The sequence below is a fragment of the Salminus brasiliensis genome, chromosome 3 (genome assembly GCF_030463535.1).
Source record: "Salminus brasiliensis chromosome 3, fSalBra1.hap2, whole genome shotgun sequence".
NCBI classification, from domain to species: domain Eukaryota; kingdom Metazoa; phylum Chordata; class Actinopteri; order Characiformes; family Bryconidae; genus Salminus; species Salminus brasiliensis.
Genome location: NC_132880.1, coordinates 9,332,063 through 9,346,723, shown reverse-complemented (window position 1 = coordinate 9,346,723; position 14,661 = coordinate 9,332,063). Strand labels below are relative to the sequence as shown.

Here is a 14,661-nt window from a genome sequence, read left to right as displayed (position 1 = left end):
AGCCTGGTCCCAAAACCTAGATATTTTGGGAACTGATCACAAGGTCCCTGATTCCTAAAGAATGTCATTAGGCTAATGCACAGGATGTTAGAAATGTTAGAATGTAAATGTAAATACATTTTTCAAGCTGAACATTTGTGATATGAATATGAAAGAGATGTGTTGTAAAGTATGGCAGGCGCTGGCAATAAAGTGGAAGGTTCATTGCCAGCCTCTGGTTCTGTAAGCTCACTGGGAAAAGGCAGCACAGGCACCAGAGGGCCTTGCTTTGAATTTCATCAGGCCTGCAGTCGATCTGCGGAAAGCTCCATGTGGTGACTCGGACATGCATCGTAGAGTAATAACTTTGTCTGCAGCTGGCACGGATTCGCCATCCCAGGTACCCCTCCCCTCCCGTGGAGAGCGGCTTCAAACGTGAGCTCCTCTAAGGCTTAATGAAACTGGATGGTCCCCAGACGGCCCTGCCACAGCGCCAGGTGTTCTCCTCTTAATGATCCCGTACAGCTCGGCCAAATTCATCCGCCTCTTCTGTATTAATCACGGCCGCCCGTGGCTGGCATGGAATAATGGGGCAGAGAAGGGGCTTCACTTTCTTGCTCCGCTGACCCTGACATGCGTCTGAGTTTTGATTGCGAGCCGTCCGCAAGTCCTGAGGGCATGGTCGAGGAACCAACTCTGCAAGGCCTCCATGTAAAATTTAGCACACCTCTGTCCTGAGTATCTACAGATAAACCACTTTGCTTTCAAATCTGCTTCCATTTATTTCTTTACTTCTCTCGAGTTTTTTGCTTTATTTACATTGGCTGAAGAGGGGTGAGATGATCGACCTCGGCAGTTATGTAGCTTCTTCAAAGTTAAGGCCCTCTCATAAGCCTTAGATGCGATGAGACCATTGATTTACCTTGACAGTGCACATTCATCTGATTTCTGAATGTCTTTTCAAGGTGGTCACGGTATTTTTTCATGGAATAGCCTCGAGTGCCTTCCTTCTTTTAATGATTTGCATATCAATTCAAGTTCATGAAGAAAGGCATAGTTTTACATATTACATTTTAAGGAGGGCAATTCATCACTCAGGGCTTTAGAAGCTCTATAGGAGGGATTGTTTCCAGGGTTTATATAACGCAAGCTATTGTAAGTGTTTCTTAATGTGTCCATTTGTTTTACATGTAAAGGGAAGCCTCAGTAATTCAGTAATCACTTGTAAAACTCTCAGAAAGAGCAATACAAGCCTGGAACTGTCTGTAAGTCCATGGAGTTTAAGGGGTTAAACCCTAGCAGTACTTATTTAATACACTTCAGCTGTCTGTTTATAAAATCATGCTTCATCAAGTAACTAAAGACTTCTAGAAATCTACCCCCCACCACCCAGTGTAGTTCCTATTAGAGAAATATCTTCTACAATTGTATCCTGCACTGTATAAAGAAATGGCTGAAAAGGTACTGATGAATTCCACTCCATTCCCATTTCTCGCCCTGCAGCCGTGCGGAACGACAGGAACAAGAAGAAGAAGGAAAGCCCGAAGCCAGAGCTGACAGAGAGTTACGAGCTGTCAGCAGAGCTGGAGGCCATCATCGAGAAGATCCGGAAAGCTCACCAGGAGACGTTCCCTTCTCTCTGCCAGCTGGGCAAGTACACCACGGTGAGTTTCAGGCTGTAGACATACCATGATATCATTCACTCCATACAACGCTATGTAGAAAATTTACTGATTAGCCTGCAGTGTAGTTGACCGCTGTGTGGGATTGCACTGGTGTCTGGCTAATACATTTAAACTGATTTTATGATTTTTTTTAACCTTTGTTCTGAGCACCGCATCTAGCATTAAGACTTAAGATTAGAGAGCAAGAGAGGTCAGAAGCATTTGCACTCTGAGTAAGAAAGCCTGAAATAGGGCATAGAGCCAAGGAGTATAAAACCAACATCACATTATTCAGGGTTTATATGCTGTTTTGATGTAATTTGCTCTTCTCGAAATAAGCTCCCCACACAACATGCTAATGCCACTAACCCAGCGTTAACATGTTTGTGGATCCTGCAGCGAGTAACGGCTGCATTTAACGCATTACCTTAGCTGTTAGTATTCGTTAGTGCTAATGGATTAGCACTAACTAATTAGTGTTAGTGTTTAAATGGATGAGTATCAGCTTTTTAAATCCCAATCCCAGTCCTTGTTTTAACCGTGGTGTTCACATCACCATTAAGGTGCCATTAACTGACATTGTTACCAGCTGGCAGCAGTGCGGATGTTCACAGAAGGTAAATGAAAGAGTTTTGTGTTTGCAGCGTGGAGCTATTTTACAGAGGAACTATTTTGCACTGAGAATGTCCGTCAGTGGTACATTGAGGACACCAGATGGCACTATGATTGAAACGTAGAATTAGAACTGGATTGGGATTAAAATAACCAAGATCTGATTGATTCAAATATGCCTGCACCCCAATTTCGATCCACTGGATCGGATTGAGACATCCCTTTCGATGTGTATGGCTATGGTAACTGTAGTCTCTTCGCCCCTGACCCTCCATCTCTGCCTCTCCTTCTCACTGCCATGTGTATTTCAGCAACATTCTGGCCTTTTTCCAACTTAAGAAATCATGATGGATCAGATGAGGGAGGTGTGTCGCCGTTGTTGGACAGCAGTATGATACATGTGATAAACATCTGACAAGCTAACATTTACTACAGGCTGTACCAACTACCTCAGGGGGACTACAAGTTGTTTGAGTCCTTAGCACAATATAAGACGGGATATAGAGGCATATAGGAGACTATAGGGACACGAGGTGGGTACTAGGTAGAACAAACTGTAACATGACTTTCTGTTCTAAAGAAATAACCATTTATTTGGTAGGTTTTTTTGCTTTTATCCCAACTACGAAGTCTAAACCGCGGTGTGAACCCAAACCGTAACGTTTTTGCACTGTTAGTCCCCTATACATGTGCTTTCCACCTGGAATCTGACGCAAAAGGCTCAGTACATCTAGTCCTGTGTGTCCTCTTTGCAGTTGCTCTGCTCCTATTTTATAGAGGTCAGAAGAGCAATAGACCCACGCTAGCAGATTGTGTGCTAAGCTAATGAAATCCCTGAACGGACTCCGTGATGATATTGGGTCATGTACTTCCTGAGCAGAGTCAAACCACAGGGCCCAACCCTGGAGTAAGCCAAGAAGTGCATGTTTGATTTGGGCCTAATGCTGTAATTCTTACCGGGCTGAGCGCAGAGGTAATCGATTGCATGTACTCCTCTCTAAATCCTGCTTTAATACAGTCAGAGTGCTCAATTATGAGTGCTGTCTCCGACAAATCCCCACCAACTATTCAATAACTTCCATTCTTCTCTCCCCGCTTTCTTTCCCCCCTCCTTGGCCTTCAATAGGCTTTCGGGCCAGTATCTGGAGGTAAAGTGCTTTGGATATTCAATGGAAATCAATGGCAGTGAAAGAAGATTAGACAGTTCCTCACAAAGGCTGTTTGAGTGTTGGCTGAACAATGCAGCGTGAAGATTTCATTAATAATATAAAGCAAACAAAGGGGCCTGCTCTAAATGAAGCTGTGCTCGCAGCCTGTTTGACATTATGTATGAAGGCAGTGTGACAAGGTTGCGAGATCTAGCCGCTGTTGATACTGGAAATGAAGATGATTGTTTCAGATGTCGCGGAAGAACAAGCCAGTTGTGGCTTCAGAGTACCTCGGAGCTCAGGGTAGCGTGTGATGAATAATGCACCATGCTGTAGCCCCTATTTCTAAACTGTGAGTAGTAACAGATTTAATGACCGGGGGGAGGGGGGGGTTGTTTTTCGTGACACATCGGGCAGGGGGAGGTGAAGCACTCAGTGAGCAATGACGGTGCCTCCTGAATGCTTCTTTCAGAGGTGGAATAAATGCAGCTGATCCCTTTGTGTCTTTATCAGCCTGCATTTTGTGTATCAGCGTTAAAGTAGAGAGGGGCAAGTGCTTGTGTTGTGCTGGATTAGCTTAGCATTCTAAACAACTGTCAGGTTGATTGCTACTTTAGCGAAGATGTGCATGAACGTATTTGCATGGAGGTGCAGAGAACCATAGATTTATGGGTAGCAGCACACACATATTTCTCCAGATTCACCCTGAAGAGTATAACAGTAGTATAGGGGTAACGTTCATTTAGCAAAAGTATTTTTCCATAACTGACGGATCTCGTCTACATTTATTAAAAGGAACTGTGTAAATGGAATGCCTTTTCTTTGATCGGAAACTTTTGAGTAATTATTACTGTGGATCTTGGCTTCTCTCTCCCTCCCTCTCTTTAGTGTGTGTGTTTGTGTAAGAGCATGTGCATGCTTGCGCTTGCGCTTTACCAGTAGATGCAAGCAGTAGTACAGAGTTTCAATCAACTATGTTATCGTCATACACAATACGCTTTTTTGGGTATATTGTGGATATGGCCAGGTTTTAAAGGAGCTCTAGAATATAAAACTGACCAGACAGACTTGTTACAGTGCTAAAACTATGCTTTAACTAGGGGTGGGCAATAATTAGTCTGACAAGATGATGATAGATGGAGTACAGCAGATTTTGAATAAAAATCAGTGTACTGAATACGGGACGATAGTAGTTTTTCAGACAAGATCAGACACGTAAATTATGTATCGTGAAAATGTCTTTAAATATCGTTATATAATGTTTTTACCTTATCGCCCACCTAGCTATAACATGCAGCTTCAGTAAGTTTCACTCATTTTAAATCTGAGCATTTTGCGTCTCAGTCAAAGTCACACACTTATTATTTGTCTATTGAAAAACAAGTACTACATAAATTCATTGTATGGCACCTTTAAAGAACACTGACAACAATTAGGCCTGTGTGACTGGATGGAGCGCAGCAACATTTTGAAGAAGTCACTGTACTAAATATAGGGTCGTGTTTGGATAATGGTTTTTAAAATAGGGCACCACTAGTGCATTTTGTGTCCTGTGTAAGAATACTGAAATAAATAACGGACAGTTTAAGATGCAGAAGTAAAACTTGGTCCTAAGTCAGAAAGACCTGTTTCAGACCGAAAAGGTCAGCTTTGGGCTGAAGAACTTCTCCGCCTACATATCTTAGACATCTTTCCCTGTCGGAGGAATCATCTTATAAACAATTAAATCAGATAGCACGCTGAAACCTGCCAAGTTTGACTTCTTTGAGAATAAGCCGCAGACCACAGCTTGAGGGAACTAAAGGAATAGGTCGGTGGACCCACACCTGTAATTCAAACCCAGGAAAATCTGCCCCCGACTGGCAGAATACATCATCGATTTGGTCTGCAGCTCTCTACGATGCTGACCCCTGCATGACCTCTTGACAGTGAAGCACTTGCTGTCCTCCTTTTGGAGGTTGCCTTTAAGGACCATATACAAACATTTACCTGTTCGAGAGTGGGGTCGCAGTTCACGAAAACTGTCTTCAGTCTGGCAGGACATCCCGGAGAGATGTGCAACACTGTGACGAGCAAGGCTGACATGCAGAGCGCTTCCTCCGATAGCCGAGGAGGCTCTCGAGAACCAAGCAATCCAGAGGCTTGAAGAGGAGCAGATTGATTGATGGCCTGATAGCAGTTTGAGATTATGGCTTATTTTTTCGAGTGAGGAGGGGGGAGCAGCAGAGCTGCATTGCGGAGATGATTGACAGCGAGCTTCTGTTTGTCTCCGACCGGCTTAAATGTAGCTAGAGCTTAGCATGCGGTTGCAGAGATTGACATTCATGCACTATTAACACAGCTCTGATCAGCGGGTTCTGCAGTGTGGAGTACAGGTTTGTGTGGAAATATGTAATACGCACAAACACACACACATGCACGCATACATACTGTATCCACACAACTGTCAAACGTTCAAGATTTTGGCAGGATGAGACAGTCTCATGATGCCCAGCCGCAGCTTCTGAAAAATGAATGTTTGGAGCTTGCTGTGTGTGAAAACATTTGAGTCATATCTTACTCTGGCTGTCGCTTTGCTCACCCTTTGATAAGAGAGGAGCAAGATGAAAGTCAGAATGTGGAAATAACACATTACAGGTGCCGAATTTGTGTCATGGTGTCAGTGTATCTGCAACTCCTGCCATCGCGAATGAACTACGATCGTCTCTCCGTATGCTAATATGGAACAGAGCTTCTAACTGGGGAATAAACAGTTGTTTGAATTTGAATTTTACATGATTTTGATGGCGGTGAACTGATTTGACAGCATTATCTGTATCTGTTTACAGGCTTTTAAACAGCGACAGAAGCTCTCCAGTGAGCAAACTGACACAGTTCAGAGTTGATCATTGTATTATAGAGTTGTAGGCAGGGACAAGGGAAAGTGTGTAGAGATAGGGATGCTACACTCCATTTACCTGAGCAAGTGTGGTCTCAAGGCCGTTGGGTACTGCAGAAAATATGTAGAAAATCACCGCCTGTTTCACTTTCACTTTTAGCCCAGCTATTCTTTGCCCAGAAGGTGCCCCTTGTAATGAATTAGCTCTGCTGTTGTTACAGGATTTCTATAAAACTAGCCAACTGCTGACATGCTGCTAGCTAACTGGTTGGTGTGGCACAACAGATTGTTATCTACCACTAATCGCTAAACTACTGAACTACCACCTACCACACCACGTGGGAGACAGGTTCAATTCCCGGTCCAGGTGACTATGCCGCATGCGCTACACCAATAAGAGTCCGTGAGCAGAACTCATGTAAGTCACTCACGAGTAACCTTGTAAGTCACTCTGCATGAATGGGTCAGCTAAATGCTGTGAATGCAATGTGAATGCAATACCCAATTAGAGCTAGTTAGATAGCATCTAATGTAAGCTACTTAACATTAGATTGATCAAATAGCAGCAGATCAGTTTAGTACAGTCATCGCAATGTGTGCCTGCACAACAGTCACATCGCATCATGTGCAGTGTCACGTACAGTCGTCACTCCAGCATTAATATCATGAAATATTGGATCATCTGACAAAAATAAAAAGGTCACCTTGCGTGTTGCATTAGGCAATAAATACCTGCGGGGTGTGTGTGACGGGATTCATAGATTGAGAGTTGCAAAGCAGATGTTAATGAGTGATTACATTTGGGAGTGCTAAAGGCCACAGTGTGAAGGAAGCAGCTGAATTTGCAGATTCTGCAGGCTTCCAATCCCTGTTAGCGGATGCTGTTTGTAACCAGTTGATAGAGAATTGGCATAAAATCATAGAAATCAAGTCAGAGCCGAGAGATCAAAATGCCCATAGTGTTTTTAGATAGCAACAAGTCTGCTCCTTCCCGCAGCTTATGGAAAGAGGGAGCAGGTAGTGTTTGCCCGAACAGCGGTGCAGGGCCTTCACACGCAGCCTTTATCTGGATCAGGGCTAATTATCCTCCCTTAAAGCCTGGGAGAAAGTCCTCATTATCACTGCCGATTGGCTCCTGACGTGCCTTTGCAAGCATTTTATTGGCAACAGAAGAGCTACCCCCCTCCTTCTCCTCCTCCTCCTCCTCCTCCAAGGATTAGGTTAAAGCTCCAATTATGCTGCGAAATATTCAAATCCAGCTCCTCTGTGAATTCGGGGGTTCACGTGCGGGTGAGTGAGAGGGGGCTTAGACTGCCGATGAATAACGCCTCATTGACAGCGGCGGTGACGAGAAACGACCCTGGCAGCTTTAAAGGCAAAATAAGGGAGGAGGCGAAGGAGGAGGTGGCCTTCGGATTGCTCATTTGCTGAATATTAGCTACATAACCCTCCCATTTGGCACCTGCGTTTTATTTCCGGCCTTGGCTGCCCTGTCCTGCGATTCTTGTCCTGCCGCGACCCACATAATGGCAGCGCTCCTTCTAACACTGGGCCGCTTATTTTCTAATGTCGCAAGTTGTCTAATTTGTTTGGATAAATGCCTCTAAATGAAATTAGAATTCCCCGGCCACTTCCTTGTTTCCTTCTATTGAATTATGCCGGCGCGGTAATTGACTGAGATTGCAAGGGAAATCAAACGACACAGCCGCTCCACCGTTCCTCCCTCACTCCATCTCATCCCGCCATTCCTCTTGGCCCTCAGGGAGGAAGAAGACGAGTGGCTTTAATATCACGAGCCTCGGCCCCGGCCGTTTCAGCGCACACTCGCCCAGCTCTGGTGGCAAAGCATCGCAGCGGCAGTAGCAGCGTTTTTCCGCGGCTCGTTGGGAATGATTTAAGCACATCCGTACCGTGCCTCTCACTTAACCCGAGATCATATTTACTGATCTCCCTCTTCAGCCTGGGACAATAGATCCTGCCCTGCGGTGTCCACTCGCCCATCCACTCTGCTGAGAGCCTAAAGAATTCACCCAGCATCCAAGAGAGACCACTTCACCACCCAACACTTCCCAATAGCCCCTGTCCTTTCTCACACTGTGAGGAATGGTGCTTTTACCTGAGGCCAAGCAATAACAAACCCAGATGCTTGAGGACATTTTGAAAGTCATCCTGCTAAATAAATCACCCTGCTTATGAAAAATGCAGGCAGTCAACGATACACTGATACACATACACTGGACCCTTAAGCAACTTTTTTTTTCCAAGCTTGGTCAAATGAAAGTAAAGCGTAGCTGCTTATGAAGAACACCATCTCTCCATCTCGATTTGGGGGGGGGGGGAGTGGATGCCACCCCCTGGTCAAAAAAAAAGAAAAGTAAACCTGCCACCCCCCACTTTCCTTTCCCACCATAAGCCCCGAGAGCATTAAGAGGTTCTTATGTAGAGTGGCATGCTTTTGCTTTTCTTCAGTTATGTTGTGGAGTGTTTTGTGCAGTGTGCGGAACAATGTTTGTTTATCGTAGGGATTCACGAAAGTGTCTTCCAAAACCTTCTTAAGAATTCCCTTTAATCTTGACCGTTCACTTAAGTAAGAATCTTACGAGCAATTGGTTTTGGTATTCTAAAGTATGCTCTTAGCCTTACAATCATTTCAGAAAACCAGCCTCTAAAATGATCACTGATTTCCTGATTGATATTTCCTCCACCGTCACTTTCAGTTCTTGCATACTGACATTTTTGAAATACTGGTTTTCCTCCATTTTGTAGTCGAGTTTAACCAAGTAACAAAAATAATGATTAATCTGCATTTAAAAAGTATTGCGTCCTTTATGACGAGCCATAAAATGCATCAGGAAAGACCATGTTATAACTTGCCTACATAAAACAACAATCAATAGTGTCTCCAGAAAGTCTTTTTAAGAACATTCCTAGGAACTACTAGTGTTTCTCTTAAGAGTCTTTAGGTTTTTCCTTAGGAAAGCTTTTGAAATCCAGACCTTGGTAATAATAAACAGCTGGCAACCTTAGGACATATAGTCATGTGCAGTAAATAAGGGTAAGAGTGGCACATTTAATAACACATTCTTAGTGAAGACTAACTATTAATTAAATGACATTTTTGCATTTTATATCAGATCAGTAAGAGTGTTCATGAGCAGTAGCCAGTAGCGGCTTATATAAGGTTTATTAGATTTATAAGGGACATACTGCGTTTTATATGTTTGGAGACTTAGTTCGAGTTAGTTTCTGCTTCCTGTTGGCCATAGGGAAGGCTAGCATGATGAACTTCATTTAAAAAGTAGATATTATAACCCCTGTTATTTTGTCAGAAACTGTATTTGATATGATTTTAATACGGTAATCGTTACACCCTGACTCTACATTTTTGCAGTTTTGGACTGATGAAGTTATAACAGTAGAATGAAGTTGTAACAGCTGTAAAAAGCTGCTTTTAGCAGTTGTCAGTGTTTCTGTAGTCAGAGACTCAAAGGCTATAATCTTCTATTGCCTTGTGTTTTGGACTTGTGGTACCACTGGTACCAGAACAGTCTGTGTCCATGTTAGAAAGGCCATAAAGAGTGTTATCTCTCTCTCTCTCTCTCTCTCTCTCTCTCTCTCTCTCTCTCTCTTTTTCTCTCTCCCTCTCTCTCTCTCTCTCTCTCTCTCTCTCTCTTTTTCTCTCTCCCTCTCTCTTTCTCTCTCTCTCGCTCTCTCTCCCCCTGTGTGTTGTTGCCGTGTTGGACCCAGGCTGTCTGGTGGTGGAGCGCACTGAGCCGAAACAGATGGGCTATTTAATGTAAACTGTTGGAAAACAAACAAATTAGCGTCAGCTGCTCAGCCCACGGTCTCCCTGAGCCGATCGGAGCTCCGTGCCTCACTCTTGCTCTTGGATAATGGAGCCATACTATCCCAAATGGCACTTAGTCTGCTTCTTTCTGACTATCTGCTGCATTTCCCCTCGTTTTTGGCCTACTTTCTGGTTTTCTCTGAGCCATATAAATCTTCTTTTTACTCTGTAGTTGAGACTTGAGGCACTTTAGGTGTAACCAGTTAGGACGAAAAAAGGTTAAAAACCATACTTATAATGAACCTTATAGTATTGTAGTAAAATATATAGAAGTAGTGTGTAGTGTTATAGTACCTTATGGTATTTTAGTGTAGCATTAATATTATCTTATAGTATTAGTGTGTAGTACGCTATAGTACCTTATTGTATAATATTAGTATTATCTTATAATATTAGTGTGTAGTATGGTATAGTACCTTATATTATTATAGTATAGTATTAGTATTACCTGATAGTATTATAGTAAAGCCTTAATATTACCATATAGTATTAGTATGTAGTATGTTATAGTATATTATGGTATTATAGTATATTATTAGTATTACATGTTATATTAGTATTATATTAGTATTACATAGTATTAGTGTGTAGCACGCCGTTTTAGTGTGTTGAGAGGCATCCACTATTAAAGACTGCGAAATGCTGTTTCACAATTCATAGAGATAAATGTGTTAATACAAAAGAATAAAGAAAACTGAAGGAAAAGTAGAAATAGGGCCCCATTGGTGCATTGTGTCTATGCAAATACTGGGTATTCAGTCTATTTACAAAATGCTCTTTATTGTACCATGACAATTCAATAGAACTGATGTAGAATTTGGTAAAAAAAAAATGTATAGAACTGCAGTGAAATTAGTGAAGTGAGATTTCCTAATGCACTGAATGATTTCCTGAAGAGCTGTTACTGAATCATTGTGAAATCAAAAACCTAACCAGCAGTGAAATGATTTTACAGCAAAACGAAAAAGCATTAAATATTAATATAAAAAAAACTCTAGTAGCTATCTACTGCAAACATACGCCTTCCTCGCTCTCTCTCTCTTTCCCTTTCCCTCTCCGTCTCTCTCTCTTTCTCTACACTTGTCCCTGTAGATCGCGTCTGTTTCCTAATAGGCTTGTGTGTATGAAAGCACATCCTCTGTGCGCTTCTCTTGAGCTGTCACGGCTCTATCAGTGCATCAGCGACTCTCAGACGTGGGAGAACGAGCGCAGGCTTCAATCACAGCGCAGCACAGAGCCTGCTGGAGAAAACATACACACAAGCAAACACAGACCAGACACACACACACAAACTACCTGCTTCATTAGAGCCACTCAATTCTCTCCTGACGGCTTAGTCAAAACATTCCCTCCCCACAACATTAATGTGAAGTTTTGATATATAAATATATATGTGTACAGTTGTTATGAGACGTATTGTGTATATGTGTGTGTGTGTGTGTGTGTGTTATTCTGGTGTTTTGAAAAGCACAGGCGCCAGGAGTGTGTAGGCGATGGAGATCATTATCTCTGTGAGGCTGATGAAAATGCCAACCTTCTGTCTGACTCTCATATGTGTGTGTATCTGTGTGTGTGTGTGTGTGTGTGTGTGTGTGTGTGTGTGTGTGTGTGTGCATGCTCTGTTCTGTTCCAGAACTCAAGTGCTGACCACCGTGTGCGTTTGGATCTGGGACTGTGGGATAAGTTCAGTGAGCTGGCCACCAAGTGCATTATCAAAATTGTGGAGTTTGCCAAACGAGTGCCTGGCTTCACTGGACTGACCATCGCTGACCAGATCACCCTACTCAAAGCTGCCTGTCTGGACATACTGGTAGGTGTGGGTATACAGGAATGTATATATGCTATGGGCCAGTTTCCTGTACAGGGAGTAAGCTTAACTATGGACTATATTTTGATTATACATATCGTCGCTGTCCCACAATAAAAAACTGTATCACCAAAATTACAACTTTAAAGGAGAATGCAAGAACCTTTTTAAATTTCAGTAGAAGTCAGTGTAAAACAAAAATAATATTCCAAGTCATTTTGGAGCATTTCTATTCATTTCTATTCCATTCATCATGGAATTCATTATTAAATAAATAAAAAAATGGAGATATAAGGGTTTTGCGCGACAGTGATGATATACGAATTGTAATTGTTTTAAACTTACCTGCATATAACCATATTTGTGTAAAGTCCTGTAATATTACTCTACCACCTCACTCCATATGCTTCTTTCACTTGTCCAGAAATGTTTGTGTGAAGCGTGCCTATTGGAAGTGCCTCACAAATTACACTTCCCAACTAGGGGGGAGCAAGAATACTAATACTCTATAATGCTGCTTTAAGTCATCTAGTAATATTGTTAGTCAGTAAGTAGTAATATTTAGTTAGTAAGGGTCATTTTGCCAACGTATTTCAGCACCTGCCCCATCTGATGGTGGTAATAGGGTCACACAGAAAGAACACCTTAAAGGTATAATTTGACAAGAAAGACAATATGCATAACAGCTATAACGCACATAAGCAAGTCTTGACAGCTTAGTTTGAGCAAGTTTCAGGTAAGTATGTGATGATTTAGGCTTGCAGTATCCATGATTAGCTCATTAGTGGCCTTTAATCTATCAGTACTTGTTAGCAACATCAGCCTTGTAGCTCCAGTGCAGAACTACAGAAGCAAACGTCTGATACCGAACATGACTTGATTTGAACTTTTGATTTAAATGACGGTTAATTATCCAGAGTGTATTTTAGGTCGTTTACTTCAGACTCTCCCCAAAAAAATAATAATAAAACCAACTGGCTGAATAAAAACATCTGCAATTATCAGATTCTGCTAGTGTGGCTTCATGCCAGTTTCCTCCCCTTCAGTGAGTCACACTAAAACTTTGTTTGGGGAAAAATAGCACCCCCATGCAGAGAATCTGTCACTTAGTAGTCTATTTTAAATGAGTGAACTTTGCTTGCTGTTGCTGAATGTTATTTCAGTAGCATTGTGTTTATATATAGTTTACATGGTGCAAATTTACCTTTAAGCTATAGTAGCCATGTAGCTCCAGTGCAGAACTACAGAAATACACATGCCTTGGCTGATCAGCGTGGTTGATTTGAAGTAAGGAGAAAATGTGTAGATTCAGACAATGTGTAGACTTGAGTAATATCATCAGCTCAGTAATCACTAGTTAGCCTGACTTTTCAGAGGCCTAGGTATCACTGTCGGCTTTTCCTTAAGAATGACCACTTGATATTATGAGGCTGCTGATAAGCTCCGTTACAAGACTGGCTCTGATTTGGCTGTAACTGAGTTGTTGTTGTTGTTGTTGTTGCTGTTTTTTTCTATCTGACTGATTCGTTTATGCTCCTGTTTGTTTTTTTCTGCCTTGGATGTAAATGTGGGCCGTTGCGAGTGTGAGGCCTCGGGCTGTTTGTGTGTGTGTGTGTGTGTGTGTGTGTGTGTGTGTGTGTGTGTGTGTGTGTGTGTGTGTGTGGAGAGTGCTGAGCTCAGGCTGTCGTGGTAATGAGCGAGAAACAGAGCAGACAGCGCTCAGTGATAAGGTGATGGAGGAAGCGAGTGAGCACGCTCAGTGTGGAACTAGCCTGAGAGAGAGAGAGAGAGAGAGAGAGAGAGAGAGAGAGAGAGAGAGAGAGAGAGAGAGAGAATAGGCGATTGATTTGATTAGAACTGTCCCTGAGGGAGAAGAGATGAAGGGAGAGGGGACTGAGGAAAAAAAGCGGGAGCCTTTAGCACCAAAATCATGTGGATTAACCTCTCTCACTCTTTGTTTCTGTCTCTCTCTCTTTTCCTGTCTTTGTTCTTGGGGAAGTTATCAGGTAAAGCAAATACACCGAAGCAGCAGTGTACCAGTACCGGAAGTATGGCGATACTTTATTGGTACCTATGTGTCTCTGTACCTAGAACAACAAGGAAAAACCAATGACTCCCTGGGTTCAGTGTTAGCGTGTAACAAACAGTGAGCTTGATGTTTTGTGGAAACCTAGGTACCACGTAAAACAGCTTTACCTGCTGTGAGGTGATCATTATCAAAATAATAGGCCATTGAACTAGCCATAGGATGGCTCATTCATTGTTTCTTTTGAAAAATCAAGGGTATTACAAGGGTATTGCTTTTGTTGGAGAATTTGATTCAAGATGTTGGATGATAACCACCCCACCTCATCCCGAACTCCCTAACTCATTTCAAAAGTATAAATGGAGCACCAACCATCATTCCAGAGAACACAGTTCCACTGCTCCACAGCTTAATGCTGGGGGACTTTTTTTTACCCCTTTAGCCCATGTCTGGCATTAGGCATGGTGCCAGTAAGTTCATGTTCATCTGCTCCAGAGAGTCCTATTCTACTGGCAGTGCTTTTCTACAGGGACTAGAAAAGCTGTGTGTGTGCATTTGCACATCTGTGTCAGCAATAGGTGCCATTTAAAGTAGCTGGATGCATTCATTAGGATGGGGTGTCCACAAACATTCGGACATACAGTGTAGCTATAAATCCAGAAACACTCTTACGTTTCTTATTTTATGATATTCAAGTTGC

The 14,661-nt window shown here is 42.5% G+C and overlaps 1 protein-coding gene across 2 annotated transcripts in view; it reads left to right on the top strand.

Annotated features, from left to right (window-relative positions):
• The window catches only part of LOC140551764 (retinoic acid receptor beta-like), a 208,853-nt gene that overhangs the window by 178,684 nt on the left and 15,508 nt on the right, over nt 1-14,661 (top strand). For both annotated transcript variants that reach the window (XM_072675391.1, XM_072675392.1), the window contains 2 exons: nt 1,483-1,643; nt 11,762-11,938. In XM_072675391.1, the coding sequence (XP_072531492.1) occupies nt 1,483-1,643; nt 11,762-11,938 (338 nt within the window). The remainder of the gene's footprint in view (nt 1-1,482; nt 1,644-11,761; nt 11,939-14,661) is intronic.